Below are 22,431 nucleotides of genomic sequence, written 5' to 3'. Positions count from 1 at the left end.
GCTCGTCTTGAACTTTCAATCTTGTTGCCTCACTCCCCTTTCTAAAGCTCAACTGGTAGAAAGAGAACGAACATCCTAGGTGTGGATGCCTCAGCTGTTAGCCAACTAACACCTGCTTTTATATACTTCATTTCCAGAACAGGAGAAAGCCAAATATAAATCAAAGCGTAAACTCACTGTTCACTTTAAAGACTAAGAAAGCTAGAACCTCTCAGTGACACACCAGACTCAGGACTGCAGGCTTATCACATAAAAGAAGCCCTGAAAAACCTCAGGTATCACATAGCCTCAAGTTTGAGTCCAGTCCCACTGCTTACTCTGTGCAAGCCTGGCCAGGCTGCACTTTCCGATCCATAAGGTTTTCCTTGCTTTTTATATGTGATGGCTGGCACTCTGCACATGGTAGGCATTCATTACACGGCTACTACTGTTGTTACTGCATGATCCCTGCTCTAGTATCTGGCTAAACACTTACCTATTAGAGAATTCAGAGTTAGTTCACTGATGTCTACAAAGACACTCAACGACTACTTCTTAGATGTTGAAATAGACTGTAGAACAATCTGGAACTAAGAACAAAGTGTAACAAGAATACCTCTATGCAAAAACCTAGGGCAAGCCCAAAGTCAAAGCTCAGCCTCAAAAATGAAAAGCAAAACATCCTCCTACATGATCCAGGATATTTAAATCCCCATTCAAGTGCAGAGGCTGCAATTCCATCAGCCTCATTCTCCAGCATATGGATGATAAGCTTGAACTATCAGTAGTCTTCCTTTCCTGCACCTAATTCTTGGAGACCTACTTCAGTAACAGTATCTTAAGTAATTTTTACTCTTCATCTGACCATAAACTTGCCCTATTTCCAACACGGAATCCTGCTGAAAATGGCTGTGGGACAGTGACATGCCCAGGTGGCCTCTAGGGCTTGTCATGCCATCTATCAACTGATAAATCACAGTGAAGACCACAGGTCACTTTCTTTACCTAGTTGACCAGTTCCATTCCTTCAGCTCAATAGCAGAGCATAGTTTTACCAAAAGCAAGACCTTGGATTCAATGTTTAGTGCTGCCTCAAACTCTTGTGGTTCAAAAAAAAAAAAAAAAAAAATCACAATGTGGCCAGGCAGTAGCACACACTGTTAATTTTAGCTGGGGAGGCAGAGGCAGGCAAAGCTCTGAGTTCAGGACAGCCTGGTCTACAGAGCAAGCTTCAACACAGCCAGGGCTACACAGAGAATCTGTTATGAAAACAACAGCAAGATCACAATGCAATACAATTACAATGTACCTCAGGTCCATGATAATAAAGATAATGACAGCAAACAACCTCTCTAGTGAATCTGTTGTCAGAACAGACTCTGGAGGAAGACAAGCTCATAGCAAGACATCTCAAAATGAACAGCTCATTCTGTAACTAAAGGAGAGAGCTTAGGCTCAACCGTGACAAACAAGATAGTATACTACACCTGAAAATAAATCAAAACTCTCCTGTGTTCAAAAGCAGAATCAACAAGGGAAAGGTAGCACAGCCCTGCAATCGTGACCTAGGTCAGGCATCTAAAGACCAAAACACCACCATTCCTCACTACGTGCTCCTGGGCCTGTATGCAATCACTGTGTTAAAGAAACATGAAAATGCTTCCATCTCCATTATAACTTAATATAAGAGGATTGTATGTGTAAATTCCTAGGAAATTACACAGCACCTAGAAGGCACTCAATAAATGTTAATAGGTGAATTTAAGAGCGAGAAACAGCCACTCTTATTTCAAAGAATTATTTTCCTATTCTGAAGCAAGTTACCCTTGGGATAGAGATTTCTCTCCCTAAAATAACAAGAGCCAGTGAATGAATGAAGCAAGAATTCTTGGAAATGAATTTCTGTACAGAGAAATTAGGTGTATTCTAGAGTCAGATAGGTACTGTCCTCTCTGAATGCAGTAAGAGATATACGATGGTAATGGTATCCTTTGAAGGTGCAAAGGCTAAAAGAGTGACAAAGATCCCCAAATCTCTTACTGTGTTACATCAATTCAGCACCACATGCCTTGTTGAAAGCAGACACCCACAGGCTACTTCTTGAGCAGCAGGTCCTGTTCTAGGTACTTTATACATAGAACTCACGCAGTCTTGAGAAAGCGTTACGATATAGATGCTTGGTTGACAGAGGACTATAAAGCAAAGTTAAGCCACTTGGACTTGTGCATACACATTGTAAATGGAGAATCAGCATTCGGGAGGCTGGCTCCAGAGCCTGTACTCTGGCCACACCATGCCATGAAGGAGCTTGAGTATTAGCGCCTCACAACTTGACAGGGGAACACTTCATAGGCATGCTGTGCTTAGTGCTTGGCACTCAATTTCAATTAATCTAATCCACACAATAAATAAAAAGAATGGCATTTGAATCCCTCCCTTACAGACAAGGCAATTGAGACTCAGAGGTTTAAAATAACATATCCATAGTCATGAAGCTGTTAACAACAGAGCTGAGATTAGGACCAAGGATCATCTGATACCAGCTCCCATCTTCTTTCTACTACACTTGCAATGACCAGCTTATTAGAAATGAGGTGACATAAAGAGCCTCCTCTGCCAAACAATGAACACGTCTCTCCACACTGCTCACTCCTCTTCTGCTTCACTCCTCAATGCCTGCAACCACTTCTTACTCTACACAAGTTTCAAATCCATTTTTCCAGATAAGAAATCTGAAGGACCTGCTATGCATCTACTTTGGGGGGTTTCAGACCCCATACACCATAAATCTGGACAGTTTACTTCTTCTCTTCCTGCCTGAGCACAGATGCATAGAGCCCTTCCTATTCACAGCATCCGGCTCTCCCTGCAAGGGCAGTGCTGCACTGCAACATGAGGTTCAGCATTCTCCGGCTCCAACCAGCCCTACTGTATGGTTCCTACCATAAGCAATGGTGAATACAAACAATCTTCCTGACACAGTAACTGCCCCGTCTACATCAAGTCAGAACAGTCTCAGGCTTGGCTTGGCCTTTCGAGGCATTGCCTTAACAACAGAAGATGATCCTAACAACTCTGAGAACATTTCCAATATGAAAAGGGGAAGCCAAGCTCTGACAGGATGTAGTCATGATAGGAAACCAACCTGAAGGGATATCAGAGAGAGGAAAGGATGAATTGGAGGAAACAAATAAAAACGGGACCTAATTATTAGTTAAGCTACAACACAGTGATGGTGGACTCAGATTACAGTGTAGGTTTTCCTCCTCCCTGCCCTGTAGAAAAAATGTTCCTATTATTGCTAGCTAGCTAGCATGTAGTAAATGCTAAATAAACATTAACAGTTAATAAAAGTTAATTCAACACAATAGCTAAATTATTATACTTCTTTTTGAAAATCAGTTTATAGCTCCCCATACCTTCCCTGGAAAGCAATAATAAATCAAGTTAAAATAATACAATATTCGCAGTATGTACACCTACGCATTAAATGAGTTTCTCCTAAATTAGGCAGATGTGCTCAACACTAGAACACATCAGGTGAAGGGGCTAAGACGTGACTAGACCACAGCCCCTGCATCCTACCTCAGAAAGCAGCACAGCAAAACGGCACCAGACTTAGTGTGACAGCTAGACTCAACTCTCAGTCCCATTCTTCAATGGCTATGTGAATTTGGGAATACATTACCATCCTAAGTGTAACTATTTGTGAAATGAGAAATATCTTCCTCACTGTACTCATTAGATTCCTGGGGAGATTAAGTGGGAACAACGGTTCTTTTAAACAAGAAGTATGTCCCTTCTGGGGGTATTTTCTACTAAGTGTGGGACTGTCATACTGGCAATTCACTGATACAAAATATATGAGAGTGGAATAGTAGACACAGAAGAAAATGGACAGGGGCATAAAGGCACGGTTCTTTCAATGATGGCTGATAAACAAGAAGGGAAAAGGGAATAAGGTATCAGCTATACACAGGGTATAACTTGGTGATGGGTGGGTCTTCAGAGAAGAGAGTCATCAAGTATTCTCACAGAAGTCTAGTCTCCTAAATGGCCTAAATGTGTTAGGTCGGCTACTTAATAAAGCAAGCATGTGTAATTTCTGGAAGGAAATGGGAGATCTAATAGTTCTTGGAGAGAGAGGTTCTCTAGAGATGGAAGTGGTATTACTAACAAGATACCATTTCACTATAGTGAAAGAACAGTGAATGGATAGTTTGAAAACCTAGATGGGAAGACTCTGGCTCCCAGGAATGACCTTGGGCTAGTTATTTAGCCCATCTGGAGTCTCCATTGCAAAACATAGATAATACCTCACAGGATTGCTGACAAGATTAAATGAGATAATGGATAGAAAAGCTGTTAATGCGATACAAATAACAGTTATTATTAGGAGTTGGATTTTCCACCCACTTGCAACATATGTCCATGACCTTGGGGCGTGATTTCACTTCTTTGCACCTCGGTTTCCTCATCTACAAAATGGGAAGGATGATACCATCTACCCTATAAGCACTCTGAGGACCAAAGGAGATCACATAGAAGACATTAATGCCTGGTAAAACCATACAATGATACAGGTACAAAGACCTGCCATCGTTGCTGATATGTTTTATGCATGTCAAGGGCCGTGTTTATGCAGAGAAGCATGTATTTTCACACTATACAGGTGAGAAAGCTTCGCATGCATTTTATGCATCCAGGAATGGGGCACTGGGAAGACACGCATCCACTGATTCTGGGGGTGTGACTTGCACGCTTAGGAAGAAGACCACAGGACAGGCTGCTGGGCCAGGAATCCGAGTGGGCATTATAGTGGAGGCAGTGGGTAGATGCGGGATGAACGGGTGGGAAAGGCTGGGGGCACAAACACGCATGCCCAAGCCGGAAACGTTTTCGGGGGAGAGCAATGCGCATCCCCGGAATGAGGGGGGGGGGGGTGGGGTGGGAAGGATGCGAAGTGCAAGCCCCGAGGGCGGCCCGGGGGCGAGACAGCGAACGCCCGGGGCCAGAGCTCTTTACCTTGTCGCTGTAATCCCTCAGGACCCGCTCGATAGCCCCCGCCTCGCCGGCCCGGACGATGTAGAGGGCGCGCTCTTCATCCATGGCCGCAGGTGCGGGGGAGCCGCAGCCGCTGTGCGCGCCCCAGCCGCTGCCTCCCAGGTAAACGCCTCGCGCCCCCGCTACCTCGCTCCTTCCCAGCTTCCTTCCTTCCCTCCTTCCCTCCCTCCCTCCAGTCTCCAACCCGCCAGCCTCCGCCCGGGCAGGCTCTACGTCACCGCCCCTCAACTTTCACCCCGCGACGTCACCGCTCCCCCAGCAACCAGCGCCTGGAGGCCTCCCCCGACAAGGCCCAGAGCTTGGTGGAGGCCTGACGAGCCACCAGAGACTGAGTCAGGCCCAGGCCCTGCCTACTCCCCTCGGTCTGCCAGCCTTGGGGAAGAGTTCAGCTTCGCAGCGGGCTTTCTCGAGCAGAACTATCTCTCCTAACACTCTATGAATCATGCCTCCTTAGCGGGCGAGAACTGGCGGGCTGCTCCCCGCCCATCTGCGAGCCTACTGCTACTAAACTACAATTCCCGGCGTGCAACGGGGTCATCCCACGCTGTCATCTGAGTTAATTGTGAACCGAATAGCATGCCGGAATTGGTAGTCATCCAGTGCGAAAGGCTTTCCTCTTTCCAAAGGGCATGCTGGAAAATGTAGTTCCCTGGAGACCGGAAACCAGAGTCCTGCGACCGCCGGGGGCCAGAAGCGGAGGGACCGTTTGTTAGTGGGAGGGTCTAAACTGGGTTTTGGCTGGGTTGGTTTTGTTTTTGTTTTTTGGGTTTTTTGTTGTTGTTGTTGTTGTTGTTGTTGTTGTTGTTGTTGTTGTTGTTGTTGTTGTTGTTTTTTCCTTTTGCTGACCTGCACCAGACGTGGCTGGTTGGACTTACTGACAATGGCGAAACGGCCGGCCCTTGGCAGTGGCTGTCAAGCGGCAGGTCGAGTTCCCTCTATGCTCAGTTAGCGGTTTCGGTCTCTGGAATGCACACCCTCTTCACCCGGTTGCAGTCCTGTTATGCACTAGGCTGCAGCAACATGGGAAATTGAACACAGTTCCTTGTGGAACCCTAAGGAACCACAAAAGATAAAGAAATCTGGAGATATCTATCTATATGCACAAATATGTGGATATATATGGATATTCATATATATAGTATACATTGTATTATAATTTATTTCTATTTTCCAGATGAATAAATTGAAGCTAAGAACTAATCAGAGGCATACCTAGGATTTGAACTCAGGGAAATTAGCTCTGCACTCAGTAACTGAGAAAGTTGAGATTTGAATCCAGGTCGTTCTCAATGGTGGCTACCCTCCAGCCACCGGTAAATATCACACTTGGAGCCTGTTCTGCACTTTCATAGAGAAAGAGCCAGCCTCTTTTATAGAGAATAGATGAATTCTGCAAGAAATTTCCAAGCATTTTATCCTCAAGTAATCATCTTTGTTGCCTTCCCCGTGGGCCTCTTAAGCTTTGCTGAAAAGGAAGGAGATATGTGCAAGTGTTTACTCATCATCTTGGGTTTCTGTTATACTATAGTCGATCTGGGGAGATTCAGAGTTAAACAATGCAGAAGCAGATCCCGTGAAGCTTGGATTTTCTGATGAGTATGCTTTTCATGAAGCCAGTGTTTTATTGACCATGCAGTTGAACGGTCACTGAAGAGCAGGAGATGATTGTGGTTTTGTTTGTTGTTATTGAGACAGATGCTAAAGCCAATCAGTAAAGGAAAGATTTGTTTGGTTCTGTCCATAGATCCTTGGTGTTCTTGGCTGTGACCAGAGGTCACATTATGGCTCCCTGACAGGGCACAGCAGAAGAAACTGCTCACTTCATGGCAACTGGAAGGCAAAGATCCAGGAAGGATCTAGGGCCCAATATCCCCTCCAATAACACGCTGCTGTGGACCTAACTCTTTTTGCTTAGGTCTTAAAGGTCTCTCTCCTTCCCCATGGACTGGGGACCAAGCCTTTAACAAATGGTCCCTGACATTTCAGATCCAAAGTATGTAAAAAGATGGATGCTATATCTGTAATGAGTTAGGTCAGAAAGATTTTAATATGACTCTCAAGAGAGAGTACTTCTAAGAAAGGTCATGTAAACTACAGCCCTAATATTAAAATATATAGCAATTCTTTAAGTTTACAAAACATTTGCTTCCTTTTAAAATAGTTTTAATAGTTTAAATAAGTAATTGAAACAACACCTAATGTATCATTGGCAAAGGCATTGTTTCCATTTATAGAGAACAGGTTCAAGTGAATTAAGTAAAAAAACAAAAAAAAAAAAAAAAAAAAAAAACTGGAATTCTAACTGAAATCTGTCCAGTACTTCATAAAGTCCTATTTGGGTAGTTATTTATTTGGAGTTAGTCTTAGGGTTTCTATTGCTGAACACCATGACCAAAAAGCAAGCTGGTGAGGAAAGGGTTTATTCAGCTTATACTTTCACATTGCTGTTTATCACCAAAGGAAGTCAGGCCTGGAACCTGGAGTCAGGAACTGATGCAGAGGTCATGAAGGGGGTGCTGCTTGTGGCTTGCTTTATGCTCAGCCTGCTTATCAAACCCAGAACTACCAGCCCAGGGATGGTATCACCCACAATGGGACAGGACCTTCCCTGTTGAGCACTAATTGAGAAAATGACCTACCACTGGATCTTATTGAGGCATTTTTCTCAACTGAGGCTCCTTCCTCTCTGGTGGCCCTAGCTTGTGTCAAATTGACATAAAACCATCCAGTACAGTAGTCAACATCTCCGAAAGAGAATAAGTAGATAGTATTCCAGTAAAGACATTTTCCTTTACAAAATGAGGGCTCTCACACACCTTTGAAATGTCTGTTTAACAGAAATTGGCTATATTTTTAGGCTCCAATTCTATACTTCTAAAAAGGAAAATAAAAATGTGGAGTTGAGTGAATTAATAGCTTAGGAAATTGGGTTTTTTTTAAATAATCTTAAGTGTTTATATCCTAATTTTTATGAATCAAAGTATCTTTGACTCTAACTCCAGTCATTCTTTAACCACTGACAAGACTCTACACCCAGAAAAATTAAGTGACTTATCCAAAGTCAATAGTTATACTTAGACTCTGGGACTAGAGCCTAGACTAAGCCACTAGATCACTTTACTTCCCTAAATATTGGTTATGTGACACTTTCAGTGACTGGAAACTCTTGCTAGCACTAAATTCAGTTTCACTTACTGTGTAGGTGGCATGGTACTAAGGAAGTAGCATTTAGAACTTCAGAAATCAATGCAACAAATTCTTAAAAGCAATCACTTTTGAGAAATATTCATACAATACTTCTGTGCATATGAATGTGTAGTGCTTTGCTAGCCTCAAAGTATTTCCTCATAAATTATCTGACTTAACCTTTACAGTAACTGAAGAAATGTAAGGTCAATAGAATAGGAGATAGGTAGATAGATAGATAGATAGATGATAGATAGATGATAGATAGATAGATAGATAGATAGATCAAAGTTTGGGGTGTTGGTTATCTTTGGCCATAGGTGAACAAATCTGCAAGTAAATGGTATAACTTAGGAACAAATGTACTCCGTATTCTGATATCAAGATGCCTGTGAGGGCCAATCAAAAGACTTACAAGTAGATACTAGGTTTTTTGTTTTGTTTTGTTGGATGGTGGGTTTTTTGTGTGTGTTTGTTTGGTGTGGACTATTAGTTAACCTGCTGTAGAATAGTCTCTTGTCATGGCAATGGGGTATTTGGAAAGTGGCAAACTGAAAGCCTTTAAGGAGCCCCTGGTACTAACAGTTTTTAAAATCCAACTCTCTACCTGTCATACTTTTTGTCCATTTTCATTAGAGGCAGAAATTTAGAAACCAAACATTTCTGTAGTTCCAGAATGGGAGTTCAGAAAAATCCCATTCAGTCAAGACAGGACCTGTCACTTGGCAACCATCCTGTGTGGGGCAGCCACTTAACACTCTCTTCTTCACCCAGGGTCTTCGATTTCGGCAACCAGGATTGATCTGGATCTTATTTTAGATCTTAGTCCAAAAACAATTATCTGTGATTCTAAAACAATGAAGCCACATTTACGTGTTCATATGCATGCGAGGGGGTTGTGGAAATTACCTGTCCATTCTGTGCATCTCATTGTGTGGGCACACCCCAGAACATTGACTCAGTCTGTCTATGCTGAGGCCTGGATATTGAGCATTTCAAAAGCTTCCCAGATGATTTAAACAACAGTTAGCATTAAAAACAACAGTGAATGGATATTTTTGAAAGATCACCCAGTGAACTAGTTCTGGGATGGCCTCCTAAAACCCTGTCCATGTAAAGGTTTTTATTTTATTTTATTTTTTGAGAAATATGAATGATCTGGCAAAATGAGAGTTCTCTTTATTTCACTATTTAATGAAGAATGAAGTCATCTTTTCATAGCATGTTAATTAGTATAGTTTGTTCCTTTGACAAATATTTTCCATTTTTTGGAAACATCACATTGTGTTAGACGCCATAACAAAATAAAAACAAGTAGAAACAATTGATACCATCCTTAGCGGATATAAGAAGCAATGAAACAGAAAATGAATTCTTTTTAGTGATAAGGAGGGAATTGAACCTAATTACTGCACAAATCAGAAGTAGTAGTGGGCCGAGAGGTAATCAGAAGCACTTCGTTGGAGGAGGTTTGCTATAGAAAATCTTGGTGAGACTCAAGTACTGGAAGAAACACTGCCAAGTCTGACACCCTGATCCCGAGATCCCACAGTGTGGAAGGAGAGAAGCAACTCATGCAGGTTGTCCTCTGACCTCCCCATTCCGTGGCATGCAAACTTAGAATGTATGAAAGGTACTTAGCCTCAGTAATCTGTTCACTAGTCATTGGCAAATACACCTATAATTGATCTACACTGACTGTGTACAATAGGTTTTTACATTTAGCACAGGAAATGGGCCCTGCCCTTCAGGAGTTTCTATTTACCCAAGTTCTGGAATGTTAGTCAGCTCTGTTTGCATCGTGTTGACTTGGAATCCCATACACATTCCTCTTGGGAAAATCCAGCCCTTTGGGTGACAGCACAGAACTGTCTGTTGACAAATAGACTAGGAGATGGAAAACCAAGTCTTCACTCCCAGCTTGCTGTGTGATTTTCAGAAAGCTGATGGTTTGTCAAATGCCTAGACACCCTTCTCACAACCAACAGAAAACCCGGAAGCCAAAAAGCCTTTCCTGAATGTCCACTCTGTCTGTGGGGGTGTTAAGGCCATCGCTTACACTCCTGGGATGTTGATTTGCTCAGCTGCAATAAGAATAACTAGACCTATTTTGTGAAACATCATAAGGGTTAAAAGAGATGACTGTCAGCATGGCCAGCATATAGGGCTTGGCATGGAGTGGCCATGCCCAGTATCAGCTGGACAGAAATGAGAGGTGCTTAAAAGGACACACTGAATCTTCAGGGCTAAGATTGTGTTTCCTGGGATTTTGTTTTGTCTTTCTGCTACTTCTGTTATTTTTAATTATATGTCTACGTATGAATAGGTGGGTAGGCATGTGTACATGTGTGCATACAGATATCCATGTCAGATCCACTGGAGCTGGAGTCACAAGCAGTTGCGAGCTGCCTGATGTTGGTGCTGAGAGCAGTACCCACAGCTGGGTCTGCACAGCCCTGCCGCTTTATTTTTTAATGAGAGAAAATCCTAATATACTGCTTGATTTGTATGGCTTTAAAGTAACTAGCTTCCTTAATACTACATGTTACCATACAGTTTTGAGACAGTGACTTGGCCTCCGTGTGTGTGTGTGTGTGTGTGTGTGTGTGTGTGTGTGTGTGTGTGTAAATAAAGACTCTAAAGCACTCTTTCAACATCTCTTCAAATCAATGCCTTTGCAATTAAGTGCATTGAAATTCACATGTCAGAGGAAATATATTCTCACAAACCCTTCTTCCCAGCACCTCCTTTTGCAGTAAAGCATTAATTTACTTACCAACATTTGATTAAACTCTTAAGGTTCAACCCTAGGAGGAGGCAGCAGTGGACAAAGGATTATTGTCATTCATCATGAACACATTTAAGTCTTCCCCTCCAGTTGCCTATGAAGGATTAGCATTTCCCTGAAAGGAGCAGGACAGAATAAATTGCATCCCTGGCCAAAGAACTGCCAGCTCCTTTCAGCTGGGGGCACATACCGGGAGCTTTTCCCATATTAGTCAGCTTTATCTGAACTTCTGGGCAGGGCCTACATCTGAATTTCATGGGTTTCAGGATCAGTCAAAATAGAATTGTAGGGTTGTAGAGGTCAGAGGCCACCTCTGTCAAAGGGTAGTGACCTTAACAGCAAGAGGTAGCCAAGCCCTCTCCTACTTCCCCCCACACCCCAATGACTTCATCCTAGTGAATGCTTGGCTCATTGCTCCTTCCCTGTGGTGCTTTTTTTTTGGTTTTTTAAACGTAATAAAAATCCCCCTGAGACCTGATTTTAAAAACAAAACAAGAAAAACATTATTGACTTCCTTTCTGCCTGTTTCTTTGTAGAATAACCAAATCTCGGCCCTTGCTCCTGCATTGGCCATCCATTGCTTGGAAAATGACAGCGGAAAAGCTGCCGTTCTTGTACAGTGTCACCTAGGGTGGAGGGGAAGAGCTGGAGTCCCATTTAGGAACTGCCTTCGTTTAATGAGCACAATTTCCCAGAACTCCTGAACGTCTGTTGGAGCCCAGTTGGTTGTATTACCTCCGTTAAGCTTGATTTAAAAGCTGCAAAGCTTCTTAGAGGAGAGCAACAGGGTAGGGTGAAATAGGAACAAAGGGAGACAGGAAGGAGGCAGTTTGCTGTAGTAGAGAGAGCCTGGATGGACCCGGGGGTAGCATCCAGATCACAGTGCTGCCCTTTAAGCTGCGTGCCCTTGAACAAGGGGATGAAATAAAGTGTGGAAACCACTGGCAGACAGGGAAGTGTTAAGGTGAATATCTGAGAGGCCAGGTACCTAGCAGACCCCAAGCAATAGTATAGGTATCAGAGACCACTCTGTGTGAGCGGAGGAAAGTGAGGCAGGGGCCTGCTTTTCTTCAAGGTTAGGCGCGTGCTGGGACATCTTGGATACCAACCATCAGAGGGGCACAGTTTGTCAGTTTTTTGAGAATGAACTTATCGCAAGCTTTTCTCAGGCTTTTCCATTAGACCGTTATAAATACCATCCATCGGCCGTGCATCTGTTTCTGAGGCTGATTTTTCTCACCCCTGCTGTCATGATCAGACCTGATTTTTTTTTTTTTTTTTTTTTCATAATAGATCTCAAAGAACCGGTGTTAGCTCTTGAAGCGTTTCTAATGTGAAAGGGGGGGCGGAAGACTGGGGAGTCCTATTTCTCCCGCCCACCCCCTCTCATCACCCACACTCTCTTCCTAGCAACGGCTCCTAACTCCGTGGCCCACGTCTTCTGCCCCACCTACACCAGCAGCAGCAAAATGTGGGGGTGGTAGGGTTGGGAGGGAGTTCTGGGGTCCAGGAAGAGAGTGGAAAAGAGCTCGGGAAGGAGGTTAGCAAAGCACAAAAGGCTTTGACCTCTGAGGAACAAGAGGAATCCCCAAGGACAGTGTCCAGGCTGGCTGAGGCTGACTGCCAAGGAAGCAAAGCTGAGAGAGAAGTCGTAGGTTCGAAGGGTAATGCAAAGCGACAAGGATCTGGTGTACACGGAGAGCCAAGCAGCAGCAGAGAACCGAAGGTCTGACTGCTAAGGAAACCAGTGCAGTGTAGGCTGTAGCAAAGTGCCCATTTTACATAGTTAATGGCTAGCCCGCCCGGCTAGATACACTGGAACCCTGGAGGGAAAGAGAAAGAAAGAAACCCGGAACTCCTGTGAACTAGGTCCCTGAATCTTAGAGCTTCGAGGTGGCGGCCCTTGGTCACAGTAGTACAACCACTGACACACGAAGTCACATCCTTTTCCAAAATAGGAACGTCCCTGCTACAGCCTGTCTTTGGCAGGACCAAGATTTGGTCTCATTCACCACTGCTTCACATTAGTAAGACCAAGTCAATAAGAAAATACCTCTTTTGTGTTTTTAAGCGTCTGGTGATTTACATATTTGAGCCATTTGTTCAGATCTCAATAAATCTTACTCAATTTCAGAGAGCTTTCCTCCTAGGAGACCCATGGTGACTCCTTCTTTCCCCTTTTGCCTATAATAGCACTGTCATGCCATGCCCTTTCCCAGGGTCTAATATTTTAAAATCTTGCCATCTGCCAATGAGAGGAATGGAGACCTGAGGCTCCCCAATCATCTCCAGCCTCACAGCAGCCAGTTTGATAGATCTAAAGCCAGTTCTGAATGGAGGGAAAATTGCAAAAGATTCCTGGTGGGAGGAGAAGGGTGGGTAGGGTTGGACAGGAGGCAGTCATGGGGTCTTTGGAGGGGATGGGCAGGTGTACCAGCCGAGCTTGTGGGTCTGGACCTCAGTCTGTGCATTGACACCAGCTGGAGAAGCCAGTATCTCCTCCCTGTGACTGCCTTCTTGAATCACTGCCTAGCTGCCAATCTTGCTTGACTGTTCACTCCCTAAGGCTTTGCTCTTTCAACATAAACACCATGATCTGAAACCTCAGTGCCACTTAACATGCCTGCTTCAGGCCCAGGATAGGAGGTAACCCATCCAAGGTCATCTGACAGTGAAGCCATGGCTACCCAAATGATTTGGGCCTTTAACCCCATGGTTGGGCTTCCTTAATAACAGACATTCTGGACTTGCACAGGTTGCAATCTCTGAGGGGGTCACACATTCCCTTCCTAACTAGATCTGGGATGACCACAGGCCTGGCAAAGGACACAACAGGGCAAATGCTAGGGATGCCACCGGGCTACAACGTGGGTGAGCCGTCCTGGCTGATGGTCATGACTTCAGCCAGTCTCAAGCTGTCAGAGGCCCTTTCAAGAGAAAAATCTCATTGCCAAAACCCTTCTGTTTTTCTCTGACAAGTGACTGGCCCCACTCCCAGTTGCCAGCCTTCCCTATCCACACTCTGGTGACTAGAGAGGAGCCACCAGAAAGAGAGGATGCATTGGGTCCTGTCCCTCAATAGCTATTTCCTTTTCTAGTCAGAACCTTCCCATCTCCTAAGGTGAAGGTTTTGGAACAGCTGGGAACACAGATTGTGCCCTGTGCACTGGAGAGGATGCTGTATGCCTGCTTGCCCTCTTCTCAAGCTGCTTCTTTGTTGGCATCACTCATTCCTGGTTGTGCTGAGGGCACCCAAGCACGTTTGCTCACTTGGGAAGGTCTCTATCTCTTGGCCTGGTTCTTGTTAATGATGACAAGTTTCCACCTAAAGCCCTGTGCAGCTAATGAGCTTTGGCTGTTATTTGTAAACGGGTGTTGTTTATCTTGTTACCTGGCTAGAGAATTTGATAATGACTTGGGTTTGTTGTTGTTGCCTTGTGGGTTTTTGTTTTTGTGTTTATACTCATTAAGACAAAGGTCAGACTTACCACACCTCTGTTAATACAGCACTTACTTTGAAGTCTGAGAGGCCAGTAAGGCTGGTCATCCTTAGGGTTATTCTCAACTGTGGCTAAAGTCAAATTTTCCTTCATCCTCTCTCTTGCTTTCATTGTATAAAGCTAATGGATTATGGACAAAAGATCAAACCAATTTTCCAAGGGAGAATGAATGAGATCCAATACCTATGGCTTTTTTTTTTTTTTTTTTTTTTTTTTTTTTTTTTTTTTTTTTTTTTTGTAGAATAACACACTGATATACTTAAGGGGAGGCTATGTATAACATAAATAATTTCCGTCTTACAATCAGCTCAAAGGTATAAACATGTTATGTAATAGCATGCAAGGGCTTGGCTTTAAAAAGAACTCTTTCAGAATGCAAATTAAGCTGTCACAGTCTCATCCCTTCAGGTTAACACAGTCACTGCTGCATAGGCTTCTGCAAATCTATGCCTCTGAATCTCTCTTAGCTCTTAGATCCTTAACATCCGGGGGCAAAATGAAACCACTTCTCTATCCTGCTCTCTCCAGCCACAGAACTGAGACGCTGTGCTGGAGGAGAACTCAGTGATGGTACTGTTCTGCTTATTCTCATTGAGGCAATGCATTTGACATATCTTCACACCCCATGATCATTAAAGCATAATGAACTAAGTGCCAGGGGAACTCTTACTGATGCTAGTACTGAGGAAGGCTTTTCGCCTTTCACAGAGAGAAGCCATCAGGCAAACATAGGCTGATCCCAGTTTGTAGAACAGGTCCTCTACAAACCCTCATCCGAGCTCACTCGGTCGTTATTAGTCAGGACAAGTCGGTAGGGAACTGAGTAACAAAACTATACAGCCATACAAGGCTTTCGTTTCTTGCTTGCTTGCTCTTAGTTTTCTGAGACAGGATGCAGGCTGGCCTGGAACTCACTATTCTTCACCCTCAGGCTTCTGCATGCTGGGATCCTGGGTATGTATCATCACACCCAGCAAGACCTTTTGGTTTGTTCTGTCTACTCATACCCCAAGGATTTAAGAATGTTATTCAGTGGAGACAGACACCCAGCATATCAAATGCAAATGAAACACGGAAGCTGGCCATTTCAATACTTTTTATTTGAGTGTGAAACCATTCGTATCTTGCACAACTGTACAGATAGTGAAACCATCCATATCTTGCACAACTGTACAGATAAAACTATTTCCATTTTAGCTGTAGACATGATTATCACACTGGGTGGTGTGATCAAACATTTTATTTACAGAACATTTGCTAAAACATCCGATGTCATATTTCCATTTATTTCTTACCCATAGGGTAATAGGTCCACCATAATTGCTTGGTGCATCTTATATATAATACAGAAAGAAAACCTATGTTAATCTCTAACAAACCTCACAAATAGCTACAAATCTGACCAAAAGATACCTAAGAAAAAATTTTCCCAAAGTACAATACATTTTTCATTTCCACACATACACAGTATAGTATAGACTCAAAGGCACAGCTTTGAATTTCTTTCTAGCAAAGTGTCGGAAAGTATTCTAGTCTTATGCAGAAACCAGACAGTTGTTTTCACACTTGGTGCTTGCTAAGTGAAAGTTTGATCCATCCAGCTTCACAAAGTAACACAGTGGAGGACAGTACTTAGTGCCATAAATCCACATTTCTCACAGAACTTAAGAAAACCCTCTCCTGCCTTTTGCTGATGCTAGCCATTGTGCAAACTTAGGACAAATCCTTGTACATAGAACTGGTCCCTACAGACATCAGTCAACTAAAGGCCTCTTCGGTCCCTCAAAAACAGTGCTTACAGTCCAGGACAATGCAGAAACTGTGGCAGGTGCGAGTGAAACAGGACCGCTTAGCATTTTCGGGAATTTCCAGGGACTCCAGGAAGTAGTAACGACATCACCAGGAAGTAGGGATGTGGATAACATGTCTGAGGACTGGTAACCATACAGTGAGGTGACAGACAGGTGGCAAGATGAATGCTCTTGGTAAATTATGTGCCCATCCAAGAACACAAACCAGATTCTGGCTCCAGTATCCATCCTTCAAGACTAAAGAGCTTTGTCAACAAGAATATAAGTACCCTACAGGGAGTGGTTGCCATGCAAGGTCATGGAACAGAGGGGGAAAGGCATAAATCAACCTGCCCAAGATAGTGCTCTATAGAAACAGTCAAGTCTGGCTTGGCTACGGGAACCCAATCCCACTGACTTTTAGTGAGTCCTGTTTCTGAACTAAAGTCTATTCATTCCATGGTGAACATCCTCTTGTTCATTAGGAGAATAGATGCTTAGGATCAGCCCACAAGTTATGATGTATTGAGATAAAGTCTTCTGGAGGGTGGGTACTGGGTTTATTATTATTATTAATTATTAATATTAAATATGGATTTCTATGAAAGCAGTCACTTAGCCCATCCAGTGGAGGCCTCTCCGTTGATGTAAGCAAAGCCAGGAAAGTGTTGCATGTGCTCATACTCAGAATTCCTGCGCGTGGTCAAGGGGGTATACATGTCACTAGAGTTTCCATACCTCGTGGAATGCACAGATGGGCTTGTGTAGCATGCGTTGGCTGTTGGCACCTCTGGCCATCGGGGAGTGACTGGGGTAGGATGCAGCCTGGGAGTGCTGCTCATCAAACAAGGCTCCATCCTGGAAGTGGGGCTATTGAAAGGGTACTTGTGGAGGAGAAAGAAAGTCCACAAAATTAAAGTTAGTTCAAAGTTACATGCACCCAACAGCAATCTTATTTAAGCTAAAACATTTCAAGATGCTATTCTCGAGAGTTGATGGAACAGAATCCGTGAGAAAGAGTAAACTTTGGTCCAAGGAAGCAATCAGTGGGAAGGTCTTAAGGTCTTCAGAGCCAGAGTCAGGCTGGTGTTTTACTCACAAACCAGTGACTGGCTATGTGCTCCAATTCTGTAATATTCTCAAATCCAAAGGGAGGACCATCCCCAACTAGGAATACCAGAGGCAGGAGGGTTGGGAGTGGTGATGGTGGTGGGTGTACCTTTGTGTGGACACACCATCAAGTGTGTCCGATTGAGTGTGATTGCCGCATGGGCGTGAGTTCTGCCGCTCCCTGTGGAATAAGTCCTATTCCATTAACCCAAGAGAACAGCACTCCCAGGTAAAACACAATGACATTAAAAATAGCATTTTACAGCTCAAGTCAATCATGAACTGCAGCCTAAAAACAGGCTTTTGAAGAGAAAGCAAGCCAGCAGCTTCAAAGGTTATTATTAGTGCCTGTCATTTAAAGAACGTCTTTCTTTTAGGTTCACATTTGCTGGAGTTCTGGAAGCTAAGCGAGGAGGAAATGGTAAATTACTGGGCTCTGTGCAAATACAGAGGAAGGAGTGGAGAAGAGACGGATTTGCTGGGGAGAGGGGGAGGCAGGAGAGGGATGCTTTGGGGCAAATCAGACCAAGGGACAGGTGTTGGCAGAGACAGGAGACAAGAATCTTTAGAAAGGATCAGGGATTCGAGAGGGGCCTCTGAGAGCTGCTTTTACATTCTTAGCTGTCAGGAAGATAACCCTGCAAACTGGCCATTAGAATGATCAGAGGGGAGGAAGAAGAGGGGCTAAGGCTCCCTTTGAGAGTTCACATTTGTAGGCCATTAGCTCAAAGATGCCCTTGCTCAGCTCTGGGCCAACAAGAACAGGAGTCAGTGAACAAGGATGACAAGGGCAGTGAGGAGGAGAGGGTGTGTGGATTCTTCTGCTCTCCATCTGTCTTCCCTGACAGTTGGAGAGTGGAGCCCCAAGGGATTAGGTGGGAGGCTGCCTCCTGTGAGGGAGACAGACAGGCTGAAACCTAGACAGCAGAAGTGCTGGAGACAACATTGGCTGTTCCCCAGAGGCTAGGCGGGTAAAAGAGCCCCTCTGCCTCTTGGAGCTGAACCCCGAGGGAGGGAAGCAGGAGACAGAGAGGAGGGTTGGAATCCATGAGGAGCATCAGCAACCCAGAGCTCAAGAGGAGTCTCAGGTGGAGCAGGGAGAGCTTTTCCCTCAGGTAGGACCTCATGCCTTACACAGCAAAGGTCAGCCACCACACAGGAAAAGAACAGTCAAGAAAGAGGGTGTAAAGGGTGTCTAGGAACTCCAGGGAGAACGACCAAAGTGCTGTTACCAAGGAGACTGCAGACAGCATGCCAAGGCTTTTATAATTCCAAATCAGATCTGCCACCCATGTGCTGTGCAGCATGAGGGGACCCACAGGATACTATTGAGTGGAGTGATGGTGGGCCCTCAGGCCTATAAATAGAGTTTCTCAGAAAGAAAACAAATCAAGAACCTAGATATACTAAAAAGATAATATTAAGAAATATCAACAGTGCTCTCCCAAGCGCAGGTCATTCTGGCCCCCCTCTTTGGAATTCTTGCTGGCATAGAGGTCCCCTTTTTTTCTAGGGGTACACAAGCTGGTCCTCCCTTTGCATATATTCCCTCCTAAACTAGCCTTTTGCCCAGTTCCCACCACACCTGCCTTTCCCCCATGTTTTAGCTCTGAGCTCAAACATCAGCTCCTTAGCATGACATTTCTGGACATCCTATCTCAAGAAACCAAATGCCCCACAATCTCCGTCCTGTCTGGCAGCTGGCTTTTCCCACTGGCTTATATTCAGATGTTCCCTGTTATGTTCAACATATGTTCCCAAAGTTTGGTGCAGAGGCTGGCACCTAACAGGTACTAGTCATATTGGTTAAACATATACTGGTAGGTAGATTTCTGACATAAAGAACCTTTAGGGTCATGGAATCTAAATGCATATTGTAGAAATGGGAGAAGTAGGAACCATGCCCTCCGTCACAGATCATGATGAAAAACCCAGACAAGATTTCCCTGTATCGGTCTGACTGCCTATCTGAGTGGCCTACCTACCACTCCCAACCACTGTCATCACACACCTTCTCCCTCATCGAGCTCCCTCCTTCTCCACAGAGCTAGGCCCTGGAATGCTGACCCAGGCCACTGGAAGTCTCCTGGTTTGACCTAGTCCCCTCTGACCTTGGCTTGGGTAGGTCAAATGTCACAGTATGGACTTGGAACTCTTCCCACCAAACTCAAGAGAGTGTAGTTGTTGGGCCTCATCAGGGACCCTCCCAGCACAGCTGTGCCCAGAGGTTGTGTCATAGATGCAAAAGAGCAACTGCCTGGAAATGAGACTGGCTCAAAATATCTCCAGTGTGACAATACAATTCTGTTACCAGCATGGAAAATTCTGTCCCATTAGGTCAGCTAATTGCAAATGAGTCAGTGACCGCTTACCCCCTGGTGTAAGAGACCATTGAGAGGCGAGATAGGCAGAGTGCCTGCTGCCCGGGCCTAATGATGAATGTGACCAGTGAAGGCTTGTATGTAGTCTGCCGGAAGTGGAGAGGCTGTCCAGTAGCATCCACCTCACCTTCCATGCTTCCCATCTGGCTTCATGCAAGGCCCCTAAGCATGCTGGGTACAAACTCTGGGGTACCAAGAACTCAGGCCAGAATAAAGGAGCTTTTGTGGAGCGCCTATAACAAGAAGCTACCAGCCCCTCTCTTCTCTTCTCTTCTCTTCTTCTCTTCTCTTCTCTTCTCTTCTCTTCTCTTCTCTTCTCTTCTCTTCTCTTCTCTTCTCTCCTCCTTCTCCTTCTCCTTCTCCTCCTCCTCCTCCTCCTCCTCCTCCTCCTCCTCCTCCTCCTCCTCCTCCTTCTTCTCTCTCTCTCTCTCTCTCTCTCTCTCTCTCTCTCTCTCTCTCTCTCTCTCTCTCTCTCTAGTATGTGAGGGGAGTGTAAAAAGTATTTATCTAGAGGTTATGTTGTAAGTCCATCTTGGCTGTGACTGACTCTTGGCCTCTTTGGAACTGTATTAGAAAGTCTATTTTGGGACACAACTCCCCACTCCGGGGGCCAACTTTCCTGCACATGGAAAGGGCAGAGTGAGCCCTTTATCCCTGCCTCTCAGCACATGCTCTACGATTGGGCAGGGGGTGAAAGGTGACTGAGGCAGGAGCACAAACCATTTTCCTATAAAAGGCAGAGCTTACTGTCCCAAAGGCCCACCAGCCGCTGCCTCTCCCAGGTTTCCTCTTGACCTCTTCCAAAAGAGGTCATGGCTCCCCAAAACTCTTTGTCAGACAGTCCACATCTGCTGAGTGTTCAGGGTCAAGATTAAATGAATTGATGCAAAGCTACTTAGAAACCATGCTGTAAGTTTTCAAAATGTGTTAGCCATTACTAGTGTTCTATTTTGGAGGGGCATAGGGTTGTGTTCTAGTAGTCATCACAAGAGCCTCAGTGGCTGACTGGGGGTCCCAGTGCTTATTTTACGAGTGGTGGCAATGGCCTGCTTGAGGCCACATAACTACTTAGTGCTCAAACAAGGTCATTCATTTCATTGACAAGTACATCATGGGAAGTCACTAAGGGACAGTTCTGTGGTGGGTCCTGGGACTGTGGGGGTGTGAGCAGAAGGACCTGGCTCTTGCCCCTGTAGAGCCAGTTCAGTGAGGAGAACACACATTAATTGTGTAATTATGTAAAATAGAAGATTGCTATAATTGGATGACAAAGGGGAATGATAAATGCAAATAGTATTAACTATGAGCCAGACTTTATTCTAATCTGTATTAACTACCTGACCACAGCCACTGTATCCTGTGAAGTATTACTGCATATTGTATATATATTATATTATACTTTATTTTCCAGATGAATAAATTGAAGCTCTAGTTCAGAGACATACCTGGGATTTGAACCCAGGGAAATTAGCTCTTCACTCAAAGGCTTTGCAACATTACAGCTACTGGTATGTGAACATGCACATATACATATGTGGCACATGTCTGCATGTGTGTACCTGTGCATGTTAAGACCAGAGAACCACCTCAGGTGTTTTCCTTTAGTGATGTTTACCATGTTGTTGTTGTTTGTTGTTGTTGTTGAGACAGGGTCTCTCACTGGTCTAGAACTTAACAAAGTAAGCTGACTACTCAGGGCCGCTGAATCCCAGGGGTCTGCTTGTCTCTGTCTCCCCAGCCCTGGGGTTATAAACATTCGACTGCATCTAGCTTTCTTTTACATGGGTTCTAGAGAACAGACGCAAGCTGTTGTGCTTACAAAGCAAGGGCTTTACTGGGCTGACTTCCTAGCTCTGTGTGTGTGTGTGTGTGTGTGTGTGTGGAGTGGGTATGTGTTTTGTGGGTGTATGTGTATATATGTTGTGTGTATATGTGTGTGTTTTGTGTGTGGTGTATGCATGTTTATATGTGTGGTATGTATTTTATGAGTGTGTGATATATGTATGTGTTTTGTGTATGTGGTATGTGTATGTATATGTGTGTGTTTTGTATGTGTGGTGTATATTTTATGAGTGTGTGATGTGTGTTTTGTGTATGTGGTGTGTGTACGTATGTGTGTGTACATGGGTGTGGTGTGTGTGTTTTGTAGGGGTGTGCGTATATGTGTATTGTGTGTGGTGGTATATGTGTATGTGTGGTATGTGTATGTGTGTGGTATGTGGTGTGTGTATGTGGGGTGTGTGTGTGTTCCTTTTCTCTAGGCCAAGATACCATCCCAAGATGAAACCCAAGATAGCCTAAGGAAACTGGTTTGGCAGCCCTGGCTATAGGCTGGTTGGAACCAGACAGATGAAGGTCACATTGGTCATGCCATTCTTGGGCCATTCAGATGAGGAAAAGGAGCTGCTTTGCTGTCCCAGCTGAGTGCATTCCTGGCCATATGGATGTTAGCTGATCACATGACTTGTGGGACCCTGTTCACTTTCATGGTTGCTGACAGGATCAGGATTGCATGGTCAGGGGTTGACTGGGGCACAGAAATACTTCTCCACTAATTCAGCAGTTCTGAGAACTCAAGTCGGCCTGGAGGTCTACCTTTGTGTTGGCCATAAGCAAGCACATGCTGCGTAAAT

The 22,431-nt window shown here is 44.4% G+C and overlaps 2 protein-coding genes across 12 annotated transcripts in view; both read right to left on the bottom strand.

Moving 5' to 3' along the window:
* Ric8b (RIC8 guanine nucleotide exchange factor B) overlaps positions 1–5,216 on the bottom strand; it is a 97,825-nt gene extending 92,609 nt beyond the window's left edge. For 2 of the 7 annotated variants that reach the window (XM_076919789.1, XM_076919791.1), the window contains exon 1: positions 5,005–5,203. In XM_076919789.1, the coding sequence (XP_076775904.1) occupies positions 5,005–5,088 (84 nt within the window). In that variant the 5' untranslated portion in view covers positions 5,089–5,203. Of the gene's footprint in view, positions 1–475; positions 923–1,288; positions 1,443–5,004 lie in introns of those variants that run through there. The other 5 variants (XR_013106256.1, XM_076919788.1, XM_076919790.1 and 2 more) reach the window with 5 other exon arrangements.
* A 10,380-nt stretch (positions 5,217–15,596) lies between these two features.
* Positions 15,597–22,431, bottom strand: part of Rfx4 (regulatory factor X4) — a 151,713-nt gene continuing 144,878 nt past the window's right edge. For 3 of the 5 annotated variants that reach the window (XM_076919781.1, XM_076919782.1, XM_076919783.1), the window contains one exon: positions 15,597–17,191. In XM_076919781.1, coding sequence (XP_076775896.1) covers positions 16,919–17,191 — 273 coding nt within the window. In that variant the 3' untranslated portion in view covers positions 15,597–16,918. The remainder of the gene's footprint in view (positions 17,192–22,431) is intronic. The other 2 variants (XM_076919784.1, XM_076919785.1) reach the window with 1 other exon arrangement.

Source organism: Arvicanthis niloticus, chromosome 22 (genome assembly GCF_011762505.2).
Source record: "Arvicanthis niloticus isolate mArvNil1 chromosome 22, mArvNil1.pat.X, whole genome shotgun sequence".
Classification (NCBI taxonomy): Eukaryota; Metazoa; Chordata; class Mammalia; order Rodentia; family Muridae; genus Arvicanthis; species Arvicanthis niloticus.
The sequence above is the reverse complement of the archived record's forward strand: the minus strand, read 5'-3'. Positions and strand labels throughout refer to the sequence as shown.